The sequence below is a fragment of the Arachis stenosperma genome, chromosome 10, assembly GCF_014773155.1.
Source record: "Arachis stenosperma cultivar V10309 chromosome 10, arast.V10309.gnm1.PFL2, whole genome shotgun sequence".
Taxonomy (NCBI): domain Eukaryota; kingdom Viridiplantae; phylum Streptophyta; class Magnoliopsida; order Fabales; family Fabaceae; genus Arachis; species Arachis stenosperma.
This window is the reverse complement of record NC_080386.1, coordinates 9,445,230-9,467,111: the sequence shown is the minus strand read 5'-3', so window position 1 is coordinate 9,467,111 and position 21,882 is coordinate 9,445,230. Positions and strand designations below refer to the sequence as shown.

The 21,882-nt window shown below is 36.6% G+C and overlaps 1 protein-coding gene and 1 pseudogene across 1 annotated transcript; both read left to right on the top strand.

Annotated features, from left to right (window-relative positions):
• Nucleotides 1–9,724: 9,724 nt before the first annotated feature.
• On the top strand, nucleotides 9,725–10,233 carry LOC130956724 (uncharacterized; annotated as a pseudogene).
• An 835-nt stretch (nucleotides 10,234–11,068) lies between these two features.
• On the top strand, nucleotides 11,069–14,534 carry LOC130955695 (glyceraldehyde-3-phosphate dehydrogenase GAPC2, cytosolic-like). The gene is made up of 12 exons (XM_057882619.1): nucleotides 11,069–11,211; nucleotides 11,311–11,340; nucleotides 11,428–11,528; nucleotides 11,611–11,726; nucleotides 11,956–12,055; nucleotides 12,481–12,627; nucleotides 12,718–12,778; nucleotides 13,083–13,180; nucleotides 13,623–13,765; nucleotides 13,864–13,947; nucleotides 14,034–14,123; nucleotides 14,235–14,534. The coding sequence occupies exons 1-12, from the start codon at nucleotides 11,208–11,210 to the stop codon at nucleotides 14,278–14,280; spliced, it is 1,020 nt and encodes a 339-aa protein (XP_057738602.1). The 5' UTR covers nucleotides 11,069–11,207; the 3' UTR covers nucleotides 14,281–14,534.
• The last annotated feature ends 7,348 nt before the right edge of the window (nucleotides 14,535–21,882 follow it).

Below are 21,882 nucleotides of genomic sequence, written 5' to 3'. Positions count from 1 at the left end.
TAGTTTGTTGAATTAGTTTCACCTTGTGAATTTAATAAGTTTTCTTTTTTATTAGGACGGTACTACTTCTTTGAGATCAATTGGAGTTCGCTTCTCCCGTATTCTGTGCATCTGTGTTTTAGGTAGGTTTTATATCTCTAAATATAATCAATTGTTTAAGTTTTATGCCAGACTTACTTTTTCTAAGATAGCGTTTTAAGACGGAAGTGGGAGAAGGTCGCGTAGAGGCGCCTTCTCAAAACCCTTGTTTGCTGGAAAATTGTAGAATTACAAAGGGTTGTGCAACTAAACAGTTAGGATTTGATGTATTATTGAATTCGCGTTTGTTCTGATTTTATGCCTACAATTGTTTTCTCTGTGAAAATTTTTAAATTTATTTGGTAGATGTCTCTGAATTAAGAGAAATTTTTGCCAAAATTTCATTTTTATTCCTTAAAACATGTTTGGTTTGTGAGAAAATGATAATCAGATTTGGTTGGAGACTCTAATTATAAGAGACACCCTGTCAAATTTTCTAAAAATTTTAATAAGTGATAACAAGTCATCTTAACCTAGTTTCACTAGTCTTTTTTCTTTGTTTTCATTTAGTTTTATGCACTTTCTTAAGCCATAAGTAAGCCAATTGGGTTGAAATTCATGTTTCCTTTGATTCAATCAACCATGGATAAATTGATGCATTTTCATGAGTTTTTGTGCCATAATTGCTCATATGAGAAGAAGAAGAATAACTCTCATGATTATGGCATAACTTTGATACAATTGTTGATTGATGACAGGAGGAATAAAGCATGGAAGAAGGTTGCAAGAATGGGCTTGGAAAGAGGGATTCACGTTTGAGCTAACGTTTGCCTCAAAAGTTAACTCAAACGTGAGAAGCAGATCAAGAAAGCCCAGGGAAGCCTCAACGTTTGTGCCGACGTTTGCCTCAAACGTTGAGGCAAACGTTGGCTAAGAAAAGAAGCAGGGCATAGCAATGTTTGAGCCAACGTTTGCCTCAAACGTGAGGTCAAACGTTGGCTATATTTTGACAAGGAAGAGCAGGGCAAAGCACCCCTGATTGATGGTCTAGATGAGCCACGTTTGTGCCAACGTTTGCCTCAAAAGTTGGGCCAAACGTTGGCCAAAAAGGGAGCATGGGAAGATCCACGTTTGAGCTCACGTTTGACCTCAAACGTTGAGCCAAACGTGGATGACAGCAAAAATGGCATCTGCATAAGGCTTCAACAAGGGACGTTTGAGTCAACGTTTGCCTCAAACGTTGACTCAAACGTGAATGATTCATGGCCCGGTTCACAAGTGGATTTCTTTCCAGCACCAAGAGCAATCAACGGAGGCTACTATCAACCCAATTCCATCAAGGCCAAGGCCCAATTGAAGGCTCTATGATCATTTGAAGAAAGTGTATAAATAGCTTAGGATTTGAAGTTTTAGAGGAGCTTTCTTTTAGAATTTTTCTTTGAGTTCTGCTGAGAGTTTTGGAAAGCTTTTGGGTTTTGAGTTGTTTGGAGATTCTGAGTCTTGGGAAGGAGAATTGAATTCTCCTCCTCTTAGTTTTCTTATTTTCAATTTCAATTGCAACTATCTGGAGTCTTGGGTGTTGAAGAATTGAGGAAATTCTGTCTCAATCTCACCTTGAGATCTCTCTATTTTTCTTACTGCAACTTCTGGAAATTGAACTTGGATTTACATTTCTACATTGCTCTCTTCTTTAATTTGGCATTTGCTCTCTGAATTTGAATCTAGGAAGGCATTGAGATCTAGACTTAGTTATCTAGTCTCTTGGGTCCTGAGATCTATTGGTTTGCATTTTAATTTCCTTGTTTAATTCCTGCAGATCCAATTCCCATTCCCCTTTTATTTTTCAAGTCATTTATATTTCTTGCACTTTAAGTTTCTACAATTTACATTACTTGCACTTTAAGATTCAGCTCTTTTTTTTGTTCCCTTTAATTTCCTGCAAATCACCCACTCCCCTTTACATTTTCTGCAATTTAATTCCTGTCAACACAATTTCATACAATCAACACTTGTTTGCTTGACTAAATCAACCACTTAATTAAATTTGCTCAATCCTTCAATCCTTGTGGGATCGACCTCACTCTCGTGAGTTTTATTACTTGATGCGACCCGGTATACTTGCCGGTGAGTTTTGTGTCGGATCGTTTTCCTCACATCAATTTTTTGGCGCCGTTGCCGGGGATTGAATAAATTGACAATGATTAAGTGAGGTGGTAGTTTAGATCAAGCACTTTTTCCTTAATTTTGACTAACCCACTAACTGTTTGAGGATTTGCTTCTACTAACCCACTAACTGTTTGAAGTTTTGTCTCAACTGACTACACTCAATTTTCAAAAGTACCACTGTGTGTTCCGTTTGTTGATTTATATGTCACAGGAAAGAAAAGAGGCCAGAGGGAAGGCTATCATTGAAGAAGGAGTTTCTGAGAAAGAAGAACACCACAACATGAAGCCGCAACTCATTACACTAATCAAGAACAATTGCTCCTATGGTGGAAATCCATTGGAGGATCCTAAACAACACATATCCATTTTTCTGAGGACTTGTGGTGCTGTCAATCTCGATGGTGTAAATCATGATACCTATAAGCTCTTGTTATTTCCTTTCTCACTGAGGGATGAAGCGGCACAATGGCTTGAAACCTTTTCCCAAGGAAGTATCACTAGTTGGGATGATTTGGTTGCAAAGTTTCTAGCCAAATTCTCCTCATCCCAACAAAACATCAAGATGAAAGAGGGAATACATCCATTCATACAAGGAGAGGAAGAACCATTGTTCAAAGCATGGGAAAGATACAAGAAAGCAAGTGACAAAGTGGGTTTCCAAGCGTTCTATGAAGGATTAACCTCAGAAACAAGAAGAGCGGTGGAATACTTCTCAGATGGCCTACTCAAAGCAACAGCAACCGGCCAAGGAACTGCAGAATTCAATGACAAAAGAGCCAATAACCAACACTCATTTGAGAAACCACAGAATGCAATTTCAGAAAAGGAAGTGATGAATCTTGAAGGAGTGAAGGCAGTCATGAATCAAAACAAACAACTACACCAGCAAACTCAGCAACAATTGGAGTCAATAGCTAGACAAATTGATTTTCTACATTCTACTACAGTGAATGCACAATTTCCACCATGGAAGCCACATTCTTATCTAAAAATGGGGGAATATCAACATCAGGAACAAAGGGGTTCCAATATAAGCAAACCCATGATCACAAACAACCAAAGTCATCCATCCAATAATGCCAAACAAAACCAATGCTCACAAAACATGCACTCTCAATGTCATAACAACCCACAAAATCCACAGAATACCTTTGCAACACCTCCCTTTTACCCACACAATACATGTGGAATTCCTTCGCAAGGTTTTTCACAGCCACCAGTCCATCTCATACATTTGAACCACTCTCAGAAGATCACTAACTTGGAAATTTCAATAGAGAGAATGATGGAGCATCAAGAGGTGACAACAAAGAACCAGGAAGCTTCAATCAGAAGAATTGAGAGGCAGATGGAACAACTGGCCAAGTATCTTGCAGAAATGGGTGAGAAGAGGGGAAATACTTTCCCCAGAGCCACTGAAGACAACTTGAAGGACAATGAAAAAGTTGCTAGGTGGGAGAAATGGAAAGAAATCATGGAAGGAAGTGAGAAGGCTATGGGAAAAGAAACAATGATCAAAGAGAAGCACCACAGAGAAGTTCCTCAAGAAAGAATAGAGGAGAGAAAACCTACAGTAAGAGGAAAGATTCAAAGGCAACAGAATTCTCAACTTCCATGATCAGAGGATGGAGAATGTCAAGCTAGTGACAACAAAGAAGCGCTTGTTGGGAGGCAACCCAACCGGAGGTAACCATCTTTTCATATCTACTTCAATAAAAAAGTTAATTAGTTTCATCTATAATGCAAGGAGCTAAGTTTGGTGTTTCACACCAAAACAATTTAAGAGAGAATAAATGATTCTAAGTTTGGTGTTCCACTAAGATCCCATCATAAAATATATTCTCACCTTCTGCATGATGCTAGCTTCAAGTATTTAGATAAACTAGTTAACTATTCTGCTGTTTCCTAGTTTTCAGTTTTATTGCTTTTGAAAAAGAAAAAAAAAGAGTTTCACACATGGTTAATTTGATGCATGAGAACCATTGGCAAGGTACTAAGTTTGGTGTTCCCACACCAAAGTAAGTTCAAAAGCCACAAATAAATCATGCATGCTAACCATTTTAGAGTGCTTGGAGAACAAGCAACTTTCAAGGTTTATTGTAGGCAGTCACTTGAATCTAAGAAAGGATTAAGCACCATCAACCAAAGAGACAAAGAAGGATACGAAGATCAACAATGGCGCTGAGAAGGAGTGAAGCAAGTGAACTCCAACAGGTTGTATTGTTAAGTGATTGTCTTTTATTCAAAACTGTTATGATTGGAAGTGATATTGTACCCCTGTCTATCTGCATAATATAATTTTTCTATAATCTAATAATTGAGATGCTTGAATAATCACAACCCTATACTTTCCAAACTTGCTTGCACTCAATTTCTCAAGAATGCATCACATGAAAGTTCTTTGAAAAGAAGGATTGAGGAATTAAACAATTTTGAGGCAAGCAAAAGATTAGGAGAAGTGGTGGTTCTAGTTGTGTGATTATGTATTGAGGTTGCATGCTTATGAAAACTTGCATGGGAGCTCATAGGCGGGACATAGAGTTCAAAGAAGTATTGTGGAGATTCTCAAACATTTATTGATCCAAGAAGCAGCAAAAAAAAAAAAAGAGAAGAACATGGCCCAAGGCTCTAAGCATCAATTACTAGGCAGAAAAGAAAAAAAAAGAAACAAGAACTCAAAGAGTTATTATCCTAGTAAATGCTTGTGGTCGAATTGTGTCAAAGAGAGAGGCTTGAGTAAGTAAATCCTTAGGGGTGCTTTAACACCTAATACCTTAAAACCAACTGGTTTAGGAGTATTGATTGAAAGCTTATCTAAAGAGCCGCTTTGAGACATGACACTTAGAGTCAAAGTCAAAACACAGCAACTATAAGTTGCTTCAAGGTGATTACATATAAAGAGATCTCCATGATATCATTTGGGTGAAAGTCCTAGGACCTAAGACTTCCAATATGTAAGGACTAGTAAGCACTGAAGCCCTTGCATGAGCATATAATTTAGAGTTCATCCCACTGTCACTTAATCACTTCACTCACAGGACATTACAAGTTATTCTTCAATCCATCTTAGTCGAAAGAACCTTTAAACATAATTCTGTTCTTGCTTGGGGACAAGCAAGTTTTAAGTTTGGTGTTGTGATAACAAGTCATCTTAACCTAGTTTCACTAGTCTTTTTTCTTTGTTTTCATTTAGTTTTATGCACTTTCTTAAGCCATAAGTAATCCAATTAGGTTGAAATTCATGTTTCCTTTGATTCAATCAACCATGGATAAATTGATGCATTTTCATGAGTTTTTGTGCCATAATTGCTCATATGAGAAGAAGAAGAATAACTCTCATGATTATGGCATAACTTTGATACAATTGTTGATTGATGACAGGAGGAATAAAGCATGGAAGAAGGTTGCAAGAATGGGCTTGGAAAGAGGGATTCACGTTTGAGCTAACGTTTGCCTCAAACGTTAACTCAAACGTGAGAAGCAGATCAAGAAAGCCCAGGGAAGCCTCAACGTTTGCGCCGACGTTTGCCTCAAACATTGAGGCAAACGTTGGCTAAGAAAAGAAGCAGGGCATAGCAACGTTTGAGCCAACGTTTGCCTCAAACGTGAGGTCAAACGTTGGCTACATTTTGACAAGGAAGAGCAGGGCAAAGCACCCCTGATTGATGGTCTAGATGAGCCACGTTTGCGCCAACGTTTGCCTCAAACGTTGGGCCAAACGTTGGCCAAAAAGGGAGCATGGGAAGATCCACGTTTGAGCTCACGTTTGACCTCAAACGTTGAGCCAAATGTGGATGACAGCAAAAATGGCATCTGCAGAAGGCTTCAACAAGGGACGTTTGAGTCAACGTTTGCCTCAAACGTGAATGATTCATGGCCCGGTTCGCAAGTGGATTTCTTCCCAGCACCAAGAGCAATCAACGGAGGCTACTATCAACCCAATTCCATCAAGGCCAAGGCCCAATTGAAGGCTCTATGATCATTTGAAGAAAGTGTATAAATAGCTTAGGATTTGAAGTTTTAGAGGAGCTTTCTTTTAGAATTTTTCTTTGAGTTCTGCTGAGAGTTTTGGAAAGCTTTTGGGTTTTGAGTTGTTTGGAGATTCTGAGTCTTGGGAAGGAGAATTGAATTCTCCTCCTCTTAGTTTTCTTATTTTCAATTTCAATTGCAACTATCTGGAGTCTTGGGTGTTGAAGAATTGAGGAAATTCTGTCTCAATCTCACCTTGAGATCTCTCTGTTTTTCTTATTGCAACTTCTGGAAATTGAACTTGGATTTACATTTCTACATTGCTCTCTTCTTTAATTTGGCATTTGCTCTCTGAATTTGGATCTAGGAAGGCATTGAGATCTAGACTTAGTTATCTAGTCTCTTGGGTCCTGAGATCTATTGGTTTCCATTTTAATTTCCTTGTTTAATTCCTGCAGATCCAATTCCCATTCCCCTTTTATTTTTCAAGTCATTTATATTTCTTGCACTTTAAGTTTCTGCAATTTACATTACTTGCACTTTAAGATTCAGCTCTTTTTCTTTTTGTTCCCTTTAATTTCCTGCAAATCACCCACTCCCCTTTACATTTTCTGCAATTTAATTCCTGTCAACACAATTTCACACAATCAACACTTGTTTGCTTGACTAAATCAACCACTTAACTAAAGTTGCTCAATCCTTCAATCCTTGTGGGATCGACCTCACTCTCGTGAGTTTTATTACTTGATGCGACCCGGTATACTTGCCGGTGAGTTTTGTGTCGGATCGTTTTCCGCACATCAATAAGTTGTGTTGTTAGATGAATTCTAGGGTGTTTGTTGGAAGATGATTCCAAGTCATAATTTGTAGATGTATGATAGGGACAACAATGGTCAAGGGTTTTAAAACCTGAATTATTTGCGGGAGTTGACCCGTTTGTTGTGTTTGTCTTCAACATGAAACTGTTTATGTCTCAAAGTGTATCTAGGTGTCCATGCTATAAGTGTCGACTGACTAAGTGGTTAGAACCTTCGAATATAATATTTCACGTCTACCATAATGGGTTTAAGGATGGGTATTGTATGTGGAAGAAACACGGAGAAGCGGATAAGCAGGGAGTTAACCAATCTGCCTCAAATTTCAATATGGATGGGGGTCGATTGACGACGTCTATGTGGTTAGAGAACCAAACATAGAAGAAATGAATTGGGAGGGTAACCAAGTGAGATACAAGGTGTTTGTGTTTAAATGTTAATGATATGATTCAAGTTCTCGACAAGAAACGCGAAAGCACAAGGACTACAATATTACTGAAGTAAATGTGACCAGAAAATATAGGCACTACAATCTTTTTATTCTACCTCAAAATGCACGACAGATATACTATTTGCCTTTTTTGGAGTTATGCAAGTCTAGTTGGGTAGTTGTGGTTAAGGCTAAGTCAAGAGGTGGCATTGAGTCTGATGGGATAGAAGATCAGGAACCTTTCTAAATTCATGACCCAACTCTTTCGAAAATGGTGGTTGATACTTGTGTTTCGATCACTCTTAAGTCGACTGTTATGGATATCTTTCTATTCTGTAGCTCAGAGGGGATATGTTTTAACGGATAAAGATTGTTGTTCTGAAAAAAAAACTTATCTTTTGACTATTGGTGAATTTGGAAGCATAGAAATTAAGAAGTATTCAACCTAGATGATGAGTCGACGCAAAACAAGGTGGTGGTTTTGACTCGGAGATGGAAAAATGAGTTTGAACAGGTTTTCTCTCGATCTGACAACTTTCTTTAGTCCATAATGTGATAAAAAAATTATTACTAAAATTTCATTATGAAAAAAATTATTATATATTTATATATATTAACATAAAAGTAAATTATACAGAAATATTTATTTTTAAATAAAGTCTTTAAACCATGTAACAATTACTTACATATCGCAAATTATTTGGTAACGACGTGAGATTCATTTGGATGTTAAATACTTTGGTTTTCTCAATAAGAGAAAAAGACAAATAGGTCCCTAATCTTTTGCCTTACAAACATTTTTGTTTCTGACTATTTGAAAATACTTTTAAGTCCCTCACCTCCTTAAAAGTTAGACAAATTAGTCCCTCCGTACAAATACCTCCGTCAAATCCAACGGAAAAGTCTGGCATGGCTCCCGTTCTGATGACCTGGCATTACAGGTGCACACGTGGCGTATAAGTGGAAAGGTAATTTTAAAAACTGGACAAATAAGTCCCTCCCCCTCAAAACTATGGTAGCCCTTTACATACACTTTCATCCCTTCTTACTAGCTAATATATGAAACGTTATTGCTCTCTTTCCTTCCTTTTCCGCTAATACCCTCCATCCTTTTGTGTGGATCACCAGTTAAGAAGTGATTAATTTTTGACGCTACTATGGCTACTAGTTATGTTCGACAATTGAGTCCATTCATATGTGAATGCTTATCAAACATATTTATTCACATTTCTAGTTGTTAATTAGATTGATTAGTTGAGCTATTTTTAGTTCTCTTCCATCAATTTGATGTTCTTTATTTGAACAAGCTCCATAATCATACTCCAATCTTGAATAGTGAATAATCTGTGCATAATTAGGTACTTTTACTATCTAAAACTTTTTTACCTTTCTTGATGCTTTTCTGAGACAATTTGATTGAGTTCCTTTTGTTCTCTTGGTTGTTATGTATGTAGGATTAAGGAACGATTTTAAACAGTCTTAATTAAATCCTGATTATGCTGAAAGTTCTCATTCAATCATGATGGAGTTATTTAAGCACAATGCTACAAGTATTAAATTCGTAGGCCATCATCTTATTTGATTGTTATCTTTGTGATCAAATATAAAAATAATTGAACCATTCTATCTTATATTTAGAAAAAAATAAATGCAAATTATAATATTTAGCTCTTTTTTTAATGATAATGTTTACAGAAGTTACTAATCAAATGAATGAGTGAGCATATGATGAATTGTGTGTTGACCTATCACTCACAAAGGAAAAGTTAGGGAGTGTTGGTGTTTTGGCAACTGAAAGAGTGGCACATATGGATGATACTTATTGTGATGTACTAAATAAATGCATGTACTAGAATCTTTCACTATGGAAGAATATGGCCTTACTTGAAAATGAATTAGAAAAGACTATTTTTTTTACATGTTTATTTTGTTATTTATAGTAAAATCGAAGAGAGGAAGACGTGTATTATGAGCATCTTCTATAGCTAATAGGATGTGTATTAGATGCATGATTTAGATTAATATTATTAGTGTATTGCATATGATCATTGCTTAGCAAGATGTGTATATAATATTTACTTTTAATATATATTTGGTTTTCTATTTCTACAACATGATTTAATTTTGAGGAAAGATGTTATTGTGGTTAATATTTTTTTTATTTTTTTCTCCCTAAAAATATTTTTTTAAGTTTTACCTGGCTATACTTATGTGACTCTGTTCTATTTGACTTTTTCAAATTGAATGCTTAGAGTTAACCACTAATAATTCCATTAAAATCCAAATAATCCGTTATACTTAGTCATTTTACCTATTGTGATTGAGAATGTGGAATTTTGCTTCAAACTGTATTGCTGGAAGTGTGCGACAGAAAAATAATTTCACAAAGTCAACTCATTCTGCATCAGAATATTCTGATGACTAGAATTCGATTGTTGGGAGAGAAGAAGGCTGGAATGTCCAATATGCTGAAAATCTTTTAACATTGTTTGAAAATGTGCCCTATGTAAAAATTGTATCATAGAGGTAATAGACCGTTGTGAAGTTTTTAACATTGCTAATTCAACTTTTGCTCTTTATCTCCTACCCATCTCCTACCCATGGTGCAACCTTCTATCATTCCGCCTGGTTTATCAAGGGAATATTAAATTCCCTCACAAGAACTACTTTTTTCTTTGGATGGTTGAGAGTATGAATGGTAATAGAGGAAAATCGCATTCAAATTGTGGTGGTGATAATCAATAACATTGGCCAATTAAAGACAATTTAACTACGAGAAGCTATATAAGCCATGGAAATGCCCAGAGGAGCCAAGCTCACCACCCATGTATGTAAATGGCTGCCATATAAAATGACGCAATTTTGAGGGGAGAGACTTATTTGTCTAATTTTTAAAACTACCATTCCATTTATATGCCACGTGTGCATCTGCCAGATCATTAGAATGAGAGCCACATCAGACTTTTTCATTGGGTCTGACTGAAGTATTTGTATAGAGGGACTAATTCATCCAACTTTTAAAGAGGTGAGAAACTTAAAAGTATTTTTAAATGGTCATGAACAAAAATATCCGCGAGACAAAAAATTAGAGATCTATTTATCATTTTCTCAAAAAATAATTATTAAAGATATCAGCGAAATCAAAGCACTGAGAATCGATATTTAATATAAAATTAGAATAATTTAAAAACTTTAAAAGGAAAAAAATAGTAAAATAATAAAATAAAAAATTAATTATTATTAAATTTATAGTTATTATAAAATATGTGTCTTATTATTTTAATTTAATAATAATTAAATTTTTATTTTAGATTATTTTATTCAAATTAAAACAGTAAATTAAATATACAAAACAAAAATTATAATATGATTTAAAACATATAATTCTTAAAATTATTAATATATTCCAAATTGTAAATTTAGTTAATTTAAACAAAATGAAATTAAATGAGTCAAATATTTCATAATAAAACTGGAACACGAATGGTTAAAAAGAAACTATGGACTACTAAATCAGCGGTGAGGTGAAAACCACTAAAGCAGTGCCCTGGGCTATTTCTTTCTGGAAGCCAACCGAACCCAAACCGGCGGCTCGGCGGGTCCAAGCCAGTTTTTCAGTTTTCTTTTTCTCCAAGCCAAAGTCACGTGACTGAGACACCCTTCAATTCAGAGTTTGAGACACAAAACCCTTTTAAATAGCCACCCCCTTAACCCCTGTTTTTCTCACCAAACCACTCTCTAATCTCATTTCTCAATCACAATCACCATCACACTTTTTTTAAACCCATTTTCTCAACTCTTCACTCCTCATGGGTACTTTTACTTTCATTCAATCACTCTTTCATTCTCTGTTCCAAATCAAATCCATGGTTTCTAATATATTTTGCATTTCTTGTTGATTTATTTGTGCAGCATCTAAGAAGATTAAGATTGGAATCAACGGTAATTGGTTTTTCCTTTTTGTTTTTAGTAAATGCTCATCAATTTGCAAAACCAGTCCAATTAATTATCTTGAATTTGTGTGTGTAGGATTTGGAAGGATTGGGCGTTTGGTTGCGAGAGTTGCTCTTCAGAGGGACGATGTTGAGCTGGTTGCAGTAAATGATCCTTTCATTTCCACTGATTACATGGTAACAATAAATAAATAATCATTTGATTATATGCATGGTTCTATTAGATTTCCTTTTTCTGAGAATGTGATTGTGGTGGCAGACATACATGTTCAAGTATGACTCAGTTCATGGCCAGTGGAAGCATTTTGATATCAAGGTCAAGGACTCTAACACCCTTCTCTTTGGTCAAAACCCAGTTACCGTTTTCGGATTCAGGTATTTATAACATTTTTCTTCCTTTTTTTAAAGATATTTTATTATTATTATTATTATTATTATTATTATTATTATTGCTGTTGTATTTATAAAATTCATGTTTCGTGTTTTTGTTACATCAAAATTAAACTCAATATTTCAATTTCATTGTATGAAGTTAGGCCAATGCTATAATAACTTTTGAAACTAAGTATAAATCGATTTACCAACATTTATTTTGTTATGTTAGAAACCCTGAGGAGATTCCATGGGGTGAAGCTGGTGCTGACTATGTTATTGAGTCAACCGGTGTGTTCACTGATAAGGACAAAGCCGCGGCACACTTGAAGGTTTGTGTCCATTCTCATTCTCAATCTTTCGGTTTTGATCTTATTCTGTGTCCAATCGTGTCTTAATAAAGATAAAAGAAAAATTTCGAACACGTTCTTTTTAACATATATTCTTGAAATGAGTTTAGAAATAATATATATTATTAATTATTAAAATAAAAAGTATTTTAAATATTTTATATAAGTAAAAAAACATTAAAAACAAGTAGAAAATTAATTTATATTTTAATATTAATAAAATACTAAAATATTATTATAATTAATCTAAAAAATATTTTATATTTTATAAATATGTTATGTCCTTCCTGAGTCGCATCATGTTCGTGTCAGTGTTGGGTGCATCAAAGTGATGTAATGAATTTGAAGTTCCTTTTGAAAATACTTAACTAAATAGTAATGATTGTTGATTATTGTAATGAGTATAGGGTGGTGCAAAGAAGGTTGTGATCTCAGCCCCAAGTAAAGACGCACCAATGTTTGTTGTTGGTGTTAACGAGCATGAATACAAACCTGAACTTAACATTGTTTCCAACGCCAGCTGCACTACCAATTGTCTTGCTCCCCTCGCCAAGGTTAATGAATTTGATGGATCTTAAATCTTAATTTCAAATATTCTTATGCTTATGCTTTCGTGTAATTATCTTAATTTCAATCTTGTACAGGTTATCAATGACCGATTTGGAATTGTTGAGGGTCTTATGACCACTGTCCACGCCATTACAGGTTATCAATTTACATATATTGTAGAGTATTAGAGTAAGAATCCAAATTAGTTCCTAACAATTCGTACTTTGGACAAAACAAATTGACAAATTGGTTTATGATCTTTTACCATAGAAGGACAAATTAGTCGGTGTCATCTTTTAAAAAATAGTATGATTGAGGGATAAATTATCTAAATTTTTAGAAGATTATAAATTATTCAAAATTGTTAGGAAATTGGATTTTTCACTTGTATATTTTTCAATTTGAATTTAAAATTAAGATTATTGTATTAATTATCCTTTATGTTTTTATGATTAATCAGCTACTCAGAAGACCGTTGATGGTCCATCAAACAAGGATTGGAGGGGTGGAAGAGCTGCTTCCTTCAACATAATTCCCAGCAGCACTGGTGCTGCCAAGGTACAAATTTGTTAATCGATACACATTTTTATTGGAAGCTGAAAATATATAATTTTGTAATTAATTAGGTTTTTAATTTTGTGTTTGTTTGGGTGTCATTAAGTTGATAAAAAAAATAATTTTTTTTAACGTAATTGACAAATTTTTAATAAAAATAAAAACACTAGAAAAGATATCTTTTTTGAAAAATTATAATTTACGTCTTTTTTAAAAAGACTTTTTTTTCTGAAAAATAAATTTTTTATGTAATAAATAAACAAAAAAAAATTATATTATTATATCTAATATAAATTAATAAATATATAAAATATTCAAATATAAAATTATTTTTATTATTCTAAAAATTTTTTAAAAAAATACTAAAAAAAAGTTTTTTTCTTATAAGCTTATCTAAACAAGGCCTTGGTCTAACGAATGAATACTTGTGTGTGAAAAACAACAGGCTGTAGGAAAAGTTCTTCCATCACTGAATGGTAAATTGACCGGAATGTCCTTCAGAGTTCCTACTGTGGATGTCTCAGTTGTTGATCTCACTGTCAGGCTAGAGAAGAAGGCAACCTATGCTGAGATCAAGAATGCTATCAAGTAGGTTTTTTTTTCTAGTTCCATTTTGATGTACCTAAATTAAATTATATTATATTTTTGGTCCAAAACCTAACCTCAAATTTTTTTTTTAAATGCAGGGAGGAATCAGAAGGAAAATTGAAGGGTATTTTGGGTTACACTGAAGATGATGTTGTGTCCACTGACTTTCTTGGTGACAGCAGGTATAAATCATTTGTGTATAAAATACCATTTATATTTAATTCCCAAAAAAATAAATAACTAAATGTATTGTTGTGATTTAATTCAGGTCAAGCATATTTGATGCTAAGGCTGGAATTGCTTTGAATGAGAACTTTGTGAAGCTTGTCTCTTGGTATGACAACGAATGGGGTTACAGGTAATTTCACATCACCATCACCTTCTAGAATATATGAAGATGTTTTTATCTTTGATTCTTCTTTGTTTAACCACATTCTTTTTCTTTTATTTATTTATTTATTTTTTGCAGCTCCCGTGTGATTGACTTAATCGTGCACATTGCATCCGTGGCTTGAAGTTTAAAGCATTGATTGCAACATTTTCTAAATTTTTTCTTTCTGTGATTCCGGAAATAAATAAAAAAACACTTTTGTGTTAATATTTGAGTGCTGTTGTGTCACTTAAATACAATTTCGGCCTTTAGTATTTGGGTCTAGTTAGTAAGAGGGACATTATCATAGGCTTTTTCTTCCTCTTGTTTTAAGAGATGGATGTAACTATGTTACTTCATTATCATAATATTTCAATGTGCCCTAAAGTTTGTTTACTATGTTCTTTTTGCAACCCTTTTTTATTTGCCCATTGTTTATGTTTTATTAGTTGTCTACTAACTATATAAAAGTTTGATCTCAATCACTGCCTTTCTTTTATTTTATTTTTTATTTGCGAATATTGTCAGAATATTCTGCCAGACAACCATTAGGCACATATAATATAATATAATACAATATAATTAATATGAAGGAATTTGGAGAATTGGAACATAAAGTTGTTTATAATTTTAATAGTAAAAATAATTGATATTGTTTAGTTGTAAAGGATTTTATTAAGGCGGCATTAGTTAGAAGCTGGTTTGTTGACGCATCACATTCAAATTGTTAGTTGCCCAATTTGAATGATTACTTTTAAAAATTTAATTAACTTATAGAGATGAACAAGAGAACTAAATATATTTTGAACCGACAAAAACAAGTTACTTTTTAAACAATTTATTTTGATTTTTCCATTCAGATTTAAGGATCGTGGTGGCACATGATGATGCCCAGTTTATTCAATGAGTGAAAAGCAGACAGCTGCAAGAATCGAGTACCGCGATCCCATCAGCTAGATCTAAACATAAGCATATCAAAATATGAACCAATTATGATATTGTGCGGTTGTGCTCATTTTTTTAGATATGGTAAAATAAAGGATGTAATACGACAATATTATATAAATTTAATGTAATACACTGATAGGAATGGATTAATGTCAAAATAAATTATCATTAACGATTTGAGTTAGTGACAAAGGATAATTTTTTACTCAATGAAAATAAGAGTAGCGATTTATTTTGAAATCTCTGACTTCTCTTTTTTTCGTCTCTCTTTTCACTCAAATTGTGATTCATGATTTGATTTAACCATTTATGTAGAAACTGTTATTAATTCTATACATATGTATTACACGTTCAAACTCTTATTTTACGCATTGCATCTATCTCATCGTCGTATTAAAAATAAAAAGCGGTCCTTCGTACCCTTTTCCTTTTTTTTAATATATAGTAAAAGGATAAAATTATATGGAGAAATTAAGAAAAAATACAACCTTATATTGGAATTTGGAAGCACCTCCACAAATTTTAAAGAGAGTTCCTTTTCAACTAATTTTTTTTAGTTGAATTTCATGGCCAACGTGTCATTGTTATCATTTAAGGTAAATATAAATATATCTTTTTCTCTTTGATTTTTTTCCATTTTATTTGTCTTAACTATTTCAAATATAACTTAATATAATATTTTTGTTAATAAAAAATTACTAATAAAAATAATAACATATACCGTGAACGTCACATTTTTATTGAGTTATCTATGAAGTAATACTTAGTCACTTTTAAAATATCTCATACAAATAAGGCAAAATATTAAAAATAACAAATATTTACCCAAAACATTTGTGATAAAAGTAATGTTACGGTGGGTAACCGGAGATCGATGAGCTAAATGGTGTAGGTTGGCCCAAATGTATGAAGGAGGAGGGTTCCGAATGGGTCTGCAACTCGGGGGCCTCCGTCCGACTTGTTCGCGTGAGGAGATGGGGATGGTACCTGCAAAGACACTCCGATGCCTAAGTTAGCTAGAGTGTAAGCAGGTCTAGAGAGTATTGAACTTAGAGATACCTGAGGGGTGTCAGCGTATTTATAGTGGCGAACCAATAACCACCGTTGGAGTAGTGCCACCTTTTTAGGGTGTTAACCGTCCCTTTATCTTAGGGAGGTTAAGATATGGCTCTGTGAAGTGGTTAGAGAGATTCTTGGGGCAGTTACTCATTTGAATGAGTATTTATCTGCCAACTAACCCTCGTACCCGACTTCTTTAGAACAAGTCGTGGTGAATACCGACTTCATAAGACTAAGATTGGTAAAGGGTGAGGTCCAACCCTTTGGATTGGACCTTTTCGATTGGTCCTGGGCCTTTACTATTAGGCCAGGGTATTAACAGTGCCCCTACTCGAGCCCAATTTTCTTTTCAAGATTTGGGTTCGAGTATTCTACTCGGGGTCGTAGTCGACTTGTATCAGGACCGGCGTGATGGTCTGAAACCGACGTGACTTTCCGTAGCCTTTTGGTTCTGACAGTTACGTCTAATCAAGCGTCGTGTCCGTTAGGGATGTGCGTAGGGATTGATGTCCTTGGTAACGGTGCATTCTCATTAATGACTGCCCTGCTTTTACCATTATGCCCCTAACGTGCTTATAAATACTTTCTGTCTCTTTCCTTGTTTCGTTTCTTTGATTTTTCAAATTTTCACTTTCATTCGTGAAGCATTTTCATATCAGTTTGTGGGACTTCTTTTGTTGAAGGCTTTTCATCCTCTCCTACCTTTTTCCGGCAAAGGTGGGTTCTTTCTCCTCTCCCTTTGTTAATTGCTTTTGCTTGCATGCTTTTTGTTTTCTTTGGAGAGGGAGAAGTGACGTTGTAGGCTTCTGTTAAGTTTCGTATCCCCTTAGGGACTCTCGTTTTTTGATTCTTTTTCTTTTTTCTTTGTAGGTTTTCGTCGTGTTTTTAGAAAAAAATGTCTTCCGTAGAAGCTCTTGCTCAATGGGTTGATGTTACGGTCCTGGGGGAGGAACCCTTGGTTGATGCCGAGTTCAACACCCATCTTCGCACTCATCACCGCATTTGTACTTTTGAGGAGGATGAACCCAAGTATGAGTTGGTGGCCCCGGGTCTGGAAGACCGAGTTTGTTTTGGGAGGGGTTCCGAGGAGGTCCCTCATTTTTTCTATATGTATGAGAGTATGATTACCCGTTTGGGTGTTTTTTTTCCGTTTTCTGAATTTGAAATGGCTGTTTTACGCCACTGTCGAGTTGCCCCTACCCAACTTCACCCCAATTCTTGGGGTTTTCTGAAAATTTACCAATTTATTAGTCACGCTTTGGACTTTTCGACCTCTTTGAGGATTTTCTTCCATCTTTTCCACATGACTAAGCCCTTCAGTGGGCTAAATAACAAACAGCAATGGGTGTCTTTCCGAGCCATTCAAGGTCGGAGGATTTTTACCCTCTTTGACGAATCCTTCCACGATTTCAAAAATTATTTTTTCAAAGTTCAAGCTGTAGAGGGTCACCACCCCTTTTTTTTGGATGATGATTCTTCCTCCCGTTTTCCCCTGTATTGGTTGGAGGCCTCCCCCTGTGAGAAATACAGTCTGGACGACCTAGACGAGGTGGAGGCGGCCATTGTGGGGTTTCTCCGAGAAGTGTGGGGAAGGGCCCCGTACTTGGATACTAGAAAATTTCTTCAGGGATCGCCGACTTTTGTTCGGTCGCAACTAGGTAGCTTATATATATATATTTCTTATTTCCGACTTGTATCTACTGACTTTGAGGTTTTAACGACTTGTTGTTTTTGCTAATTGTGACTTTTGCAGATATGGCAAGGAAGAATGCTTAAGAATCTTACCAAAGAGTTCAGGAGGCTAAGGCAAGATCTCGGGCTAGAACTGGTGGCACCAGGGTGATCATCTCTCCTCCTCCTCCTCCTCCTCCTCCTCAGAACGTGGGGACTCCTTCCCAGCCCATTGTGATTTCTTCTTCAGCTTTGTCTCGGCCGCTCCCCTCCGCCCGACTTCTTTCTGAGCCAGAGAAGAAGAAGCGCAAGACTTTAGAGTCTGGCTCTTCTTTTGATGGTGGGGTTAAGGCGGATGCTCTTGCATTCGTCCGAAAGAACATCTATCCTCATATAAGCATGGATGATGTCTCTGTTCGGAATCACCTTACCACTCTGGCTGAGGAGAGTTTCAGGGTGGCAAGTGTTTGTGGCAAGTTTTTGGATATTTTTGAGAAGACTCCTCTCAACTCTTTGGGGTTAACCTCGAAGGTTGAGGAGCTGGAAGGAAGACTTCTTTCTTATCAAGAGCATGAGAGGGAGTTGAAGGAGGAGGTCGCCAAGCTGAGGGCGGAGAGGGATAACCTTTGGGAGAAGGAGAGTAAGTTGCAAGCCCAATGCAACATGGAGGTGGGTTTGAGGAAAACAGTACAGGAGAGTTATCAGAGTTTATTTCAAGATCTTGTGTCTGTGAGGAAGGATTTGCTGAATTCTCGAAATACGTATGCCGAGTTGGAGGACTCTATTGCTGATGGCGCCGAGGAGACTTGGAGGATTTTCAAGGAGCAGGTCGGAGTTATTGCTCCTGACTTGGATCTTTCTCCTTTAGATCCAGACAAAGTCGTCATTGATGGCGCTATTGTGGATCCTCCTGCCCCCGTAATCGTTTCCGAGTCAGAATTGAAGACTCGGGGGCAGAGGATTATTGAGTCCCCTCCTCGTTCTAAGGACGCACCGAGCTCTTCTGTTGTTCCTCCGACTTCCTCTTCATCTCCTGTGGTTGCCTCTCTTCCTGGTCCTGATGGCGCTCTTCTTGACTCTGGTGGTGGTGATCCGTCTACTCCTCTGCAGAAATAACTTTATATGGCTATATGGGGGCTCGGCCTGTGAGTCCCCTTTTTAAACTCTTTATATCTTGTTTGTTGGTGGTGTTTGGACAATTTCTTTTGGCCTTTTAAGGCCGTAAACCAAATATTAAAAAAGTACCCTTTTTTAATAAGGGTTTTAAATTAACAAAATAAATACCCTTTTTTGGATAAGGGTTTAAGTTACCTTATGCGTGCATGCTTTTCTGATTTTGATTTTTCGAAGTCTCCTTGATCTTTTTCTGAAAACCTTTCCCTTTGGCTTGTCTGTTTTTCTGAGCCTTTTTGTTTAAGGACTTTAGGACAGCCTTTAAACTTTTTCCTAGGTTTTTTCAATCTTTTTTTTGTTATTCCTTATACTCAACTTTGTTTTATTGAGTTCTTATGACTTAGGTTATTTTTGCGATTCGCTTTCTTTTCTACTCGATTTTTCCTTTCGACTTATGAGTCGGGATGTCTCCGAGTTTTTTACGATCAACTTTTATAACTTCATTACATCGACTTGTACCTCGTCGTTTTATCCTGACGACCATCTAGGTCGATTCATGGGATTTTCATGTTTTGTCGAGCTTAAGTCGGCGCGTTTCGTAGAAAGACTTAGAAAACAGAAAGGATTTGATAAGAGATATTGTAAATGAAAAAAGATCTTTTATTAATTGGGGAGGTACCTTCTTGCTACTAAAGATTTTTAATAGCCTATTTTCCCTTAGCCTCTATTATGATGCCTCGTTAAAAACCCTTCTCCAGAAAAAACCCTTTGATTTTGGAAAAAAATCATGAAGTTGGGAAAAGAGTACATCAGGGAGTAGAGTTCGCTTTTTAACTGTAGTACCTTTTCATATTATAAGCATGCCACGACCTTGGAAACTCGGTGCCGTTCAGGTCGGTCACTTTATAATAACCTTCTCCCAAGACTTCATTGACTTTGTATGGTCCCTTCCAATTAGCAGCGAGTTTTCCTTCCCCTGATTTGTTGACTCCAATGTCGTTTCTGATTAAGACCAAGTCATTCGGGGCAAATGTTCTTCGAATGACTTTTTTGTTGTACCTTGTAGTCATCCTTTGCTTCAACGCTGCTTCTCTTATCTGGGCATCTTCTCGGACTTCAGGGAGCAAGTCGATCTCCTCTTTGTGCCCCTGTATGTTTCCGATCTCGTCATGGAGAATTACCCTTGGGCTTTGTTCATTGATTTCTATTGGTATCATTGCTTCAACGCCATAGACTAGTCGGAAGGGCGTTTCTCCAGTGGCAGATTGGGGCGTTGTCCTGTAAGCCCATAGCACTTGGGGGAGCTCTTCGGCCCAGGCTCCTTTTGCCTCTTGTAATCTTCTTTTTAGCCCTGCCAGTATGATTTTGTTGGCTGCCTCGGCCTGCCCATTAGCTTGCGGGTGCTCCACCGAGGTGAACTGGTGTTTTATTTTCATACTGGCTACTAGGCTTCTGAAGGTAGAATCGGTGAATTGGGTTCCATTATCTGTAGTAATGGAATAAGGTATCCCATATCTTGTGCTGATATTTTTGTAGAGGAACCTCCGACTTCTTTGAGCAGTGATGGTGGCCAATGGTTCTGCTTCTATCCACTTTGTGAAGTAATCTATTCCCACGATCAGGTATTTGACTTGTCCTGGCGCTTGCGGAAAAGGACCTAACAAATCCATTCCCCATTTTGCAAAGAGCCATGGAGAAGTGATATTGATGAGCTCCTCTGGGGGAGCCACGTGGAAATTTGCATGCATCTGACATGGTTGGCACTTTTTCACAAATTCTGTGGCATCTTTCTGCAAGGTCGGCCAATAGAATCCAGCTCTGATTACTTTTCTGGCTAATGCCCTTGCTCCGAGATGATTTCGCAGATTCTACTGTGGATTTCCTCTAACACCTCGGTGGTTCTTGAGGTCGGTACGCACTTTAACAATGGTGTTGATATCCCCCTTCTGTAGAGAGTATTTCTCACCAAAGTGTAATGTTGTGCTTCCCTCCGGATTTTCCTGGTATCTTTTTCCTCTTTTGGGAGGATGTCAAATTTTATGTATTCGACTAAGGGGTTCATCCATCCGAGGTTTAAACCGAACTACCTCAAGTACTTCTTGTTTGTCTTATATTTTTACCACTGAGAGTTCCTGGAGGGTTTCTTAGATCAAGCTTCTGTTGTTCCCTCCTGGCTTGGTGCTTGCTAACTTGGATAGGGCGTCCGCTCTGCTGTTTAGATCCCGAGTTATGTGTTTAACCTTGGTTTCTGCAAAGCGCCCAAGGTGCTCCAGAGTTTTCTCCAAGTACCTCTTCATATTTGGGTCCTTTGCCTGATACTCTCCGCTTATCTGGGAGGTCACTACTTGTGAGTCGCTGTATATCATCACCTTTGTAGCACCGACTTCTTCTGCCAGCTTCAATCCAGCAATCAAGGCTTCATACTCTGCCTGATTATTTGAAGCTGAGAATTCAAATTTTAGGGGAACCTCTATCTGGGTTCCTCTTTCATCTACCAATATTATGCCTGCACCGCTTCCTGTTTTGTTGGAGGATCCATCTACATAGAGGCATTGGGCTTTAATCGCCGTCCGAGTTTCATATCTTAAGTCGAACTCGGAGAGCTCTATTGCCCATTGAACCATTCTCCCTGCAACATCCGTCTTTTGGAGGATTTGCTTCATGGGTTGGTTCGTACGGACTCTTATTGTGTGCGCCTGAAAGTAAGGCCGTAGCCTTCGTGAGGCTATCACTAAGGAGTAGGTAAACTTCTCTAGTTTGTGGTACCTTAGCTCAAGGCCTTGTAGAACTTTACTGATGAAATAAACTGGATGCTGTCCGACCTCATCTTCTCTTATCAGGGCTGATGAGACAGCCTTGTCTGCTACAGATAAGTACAGGACGAGGTCTTTTCCAGGTACGGGTCGGGTCAGAATAGGAGGTTGGCTTAAGAATTTTTTGAACTCCTGGAACACCT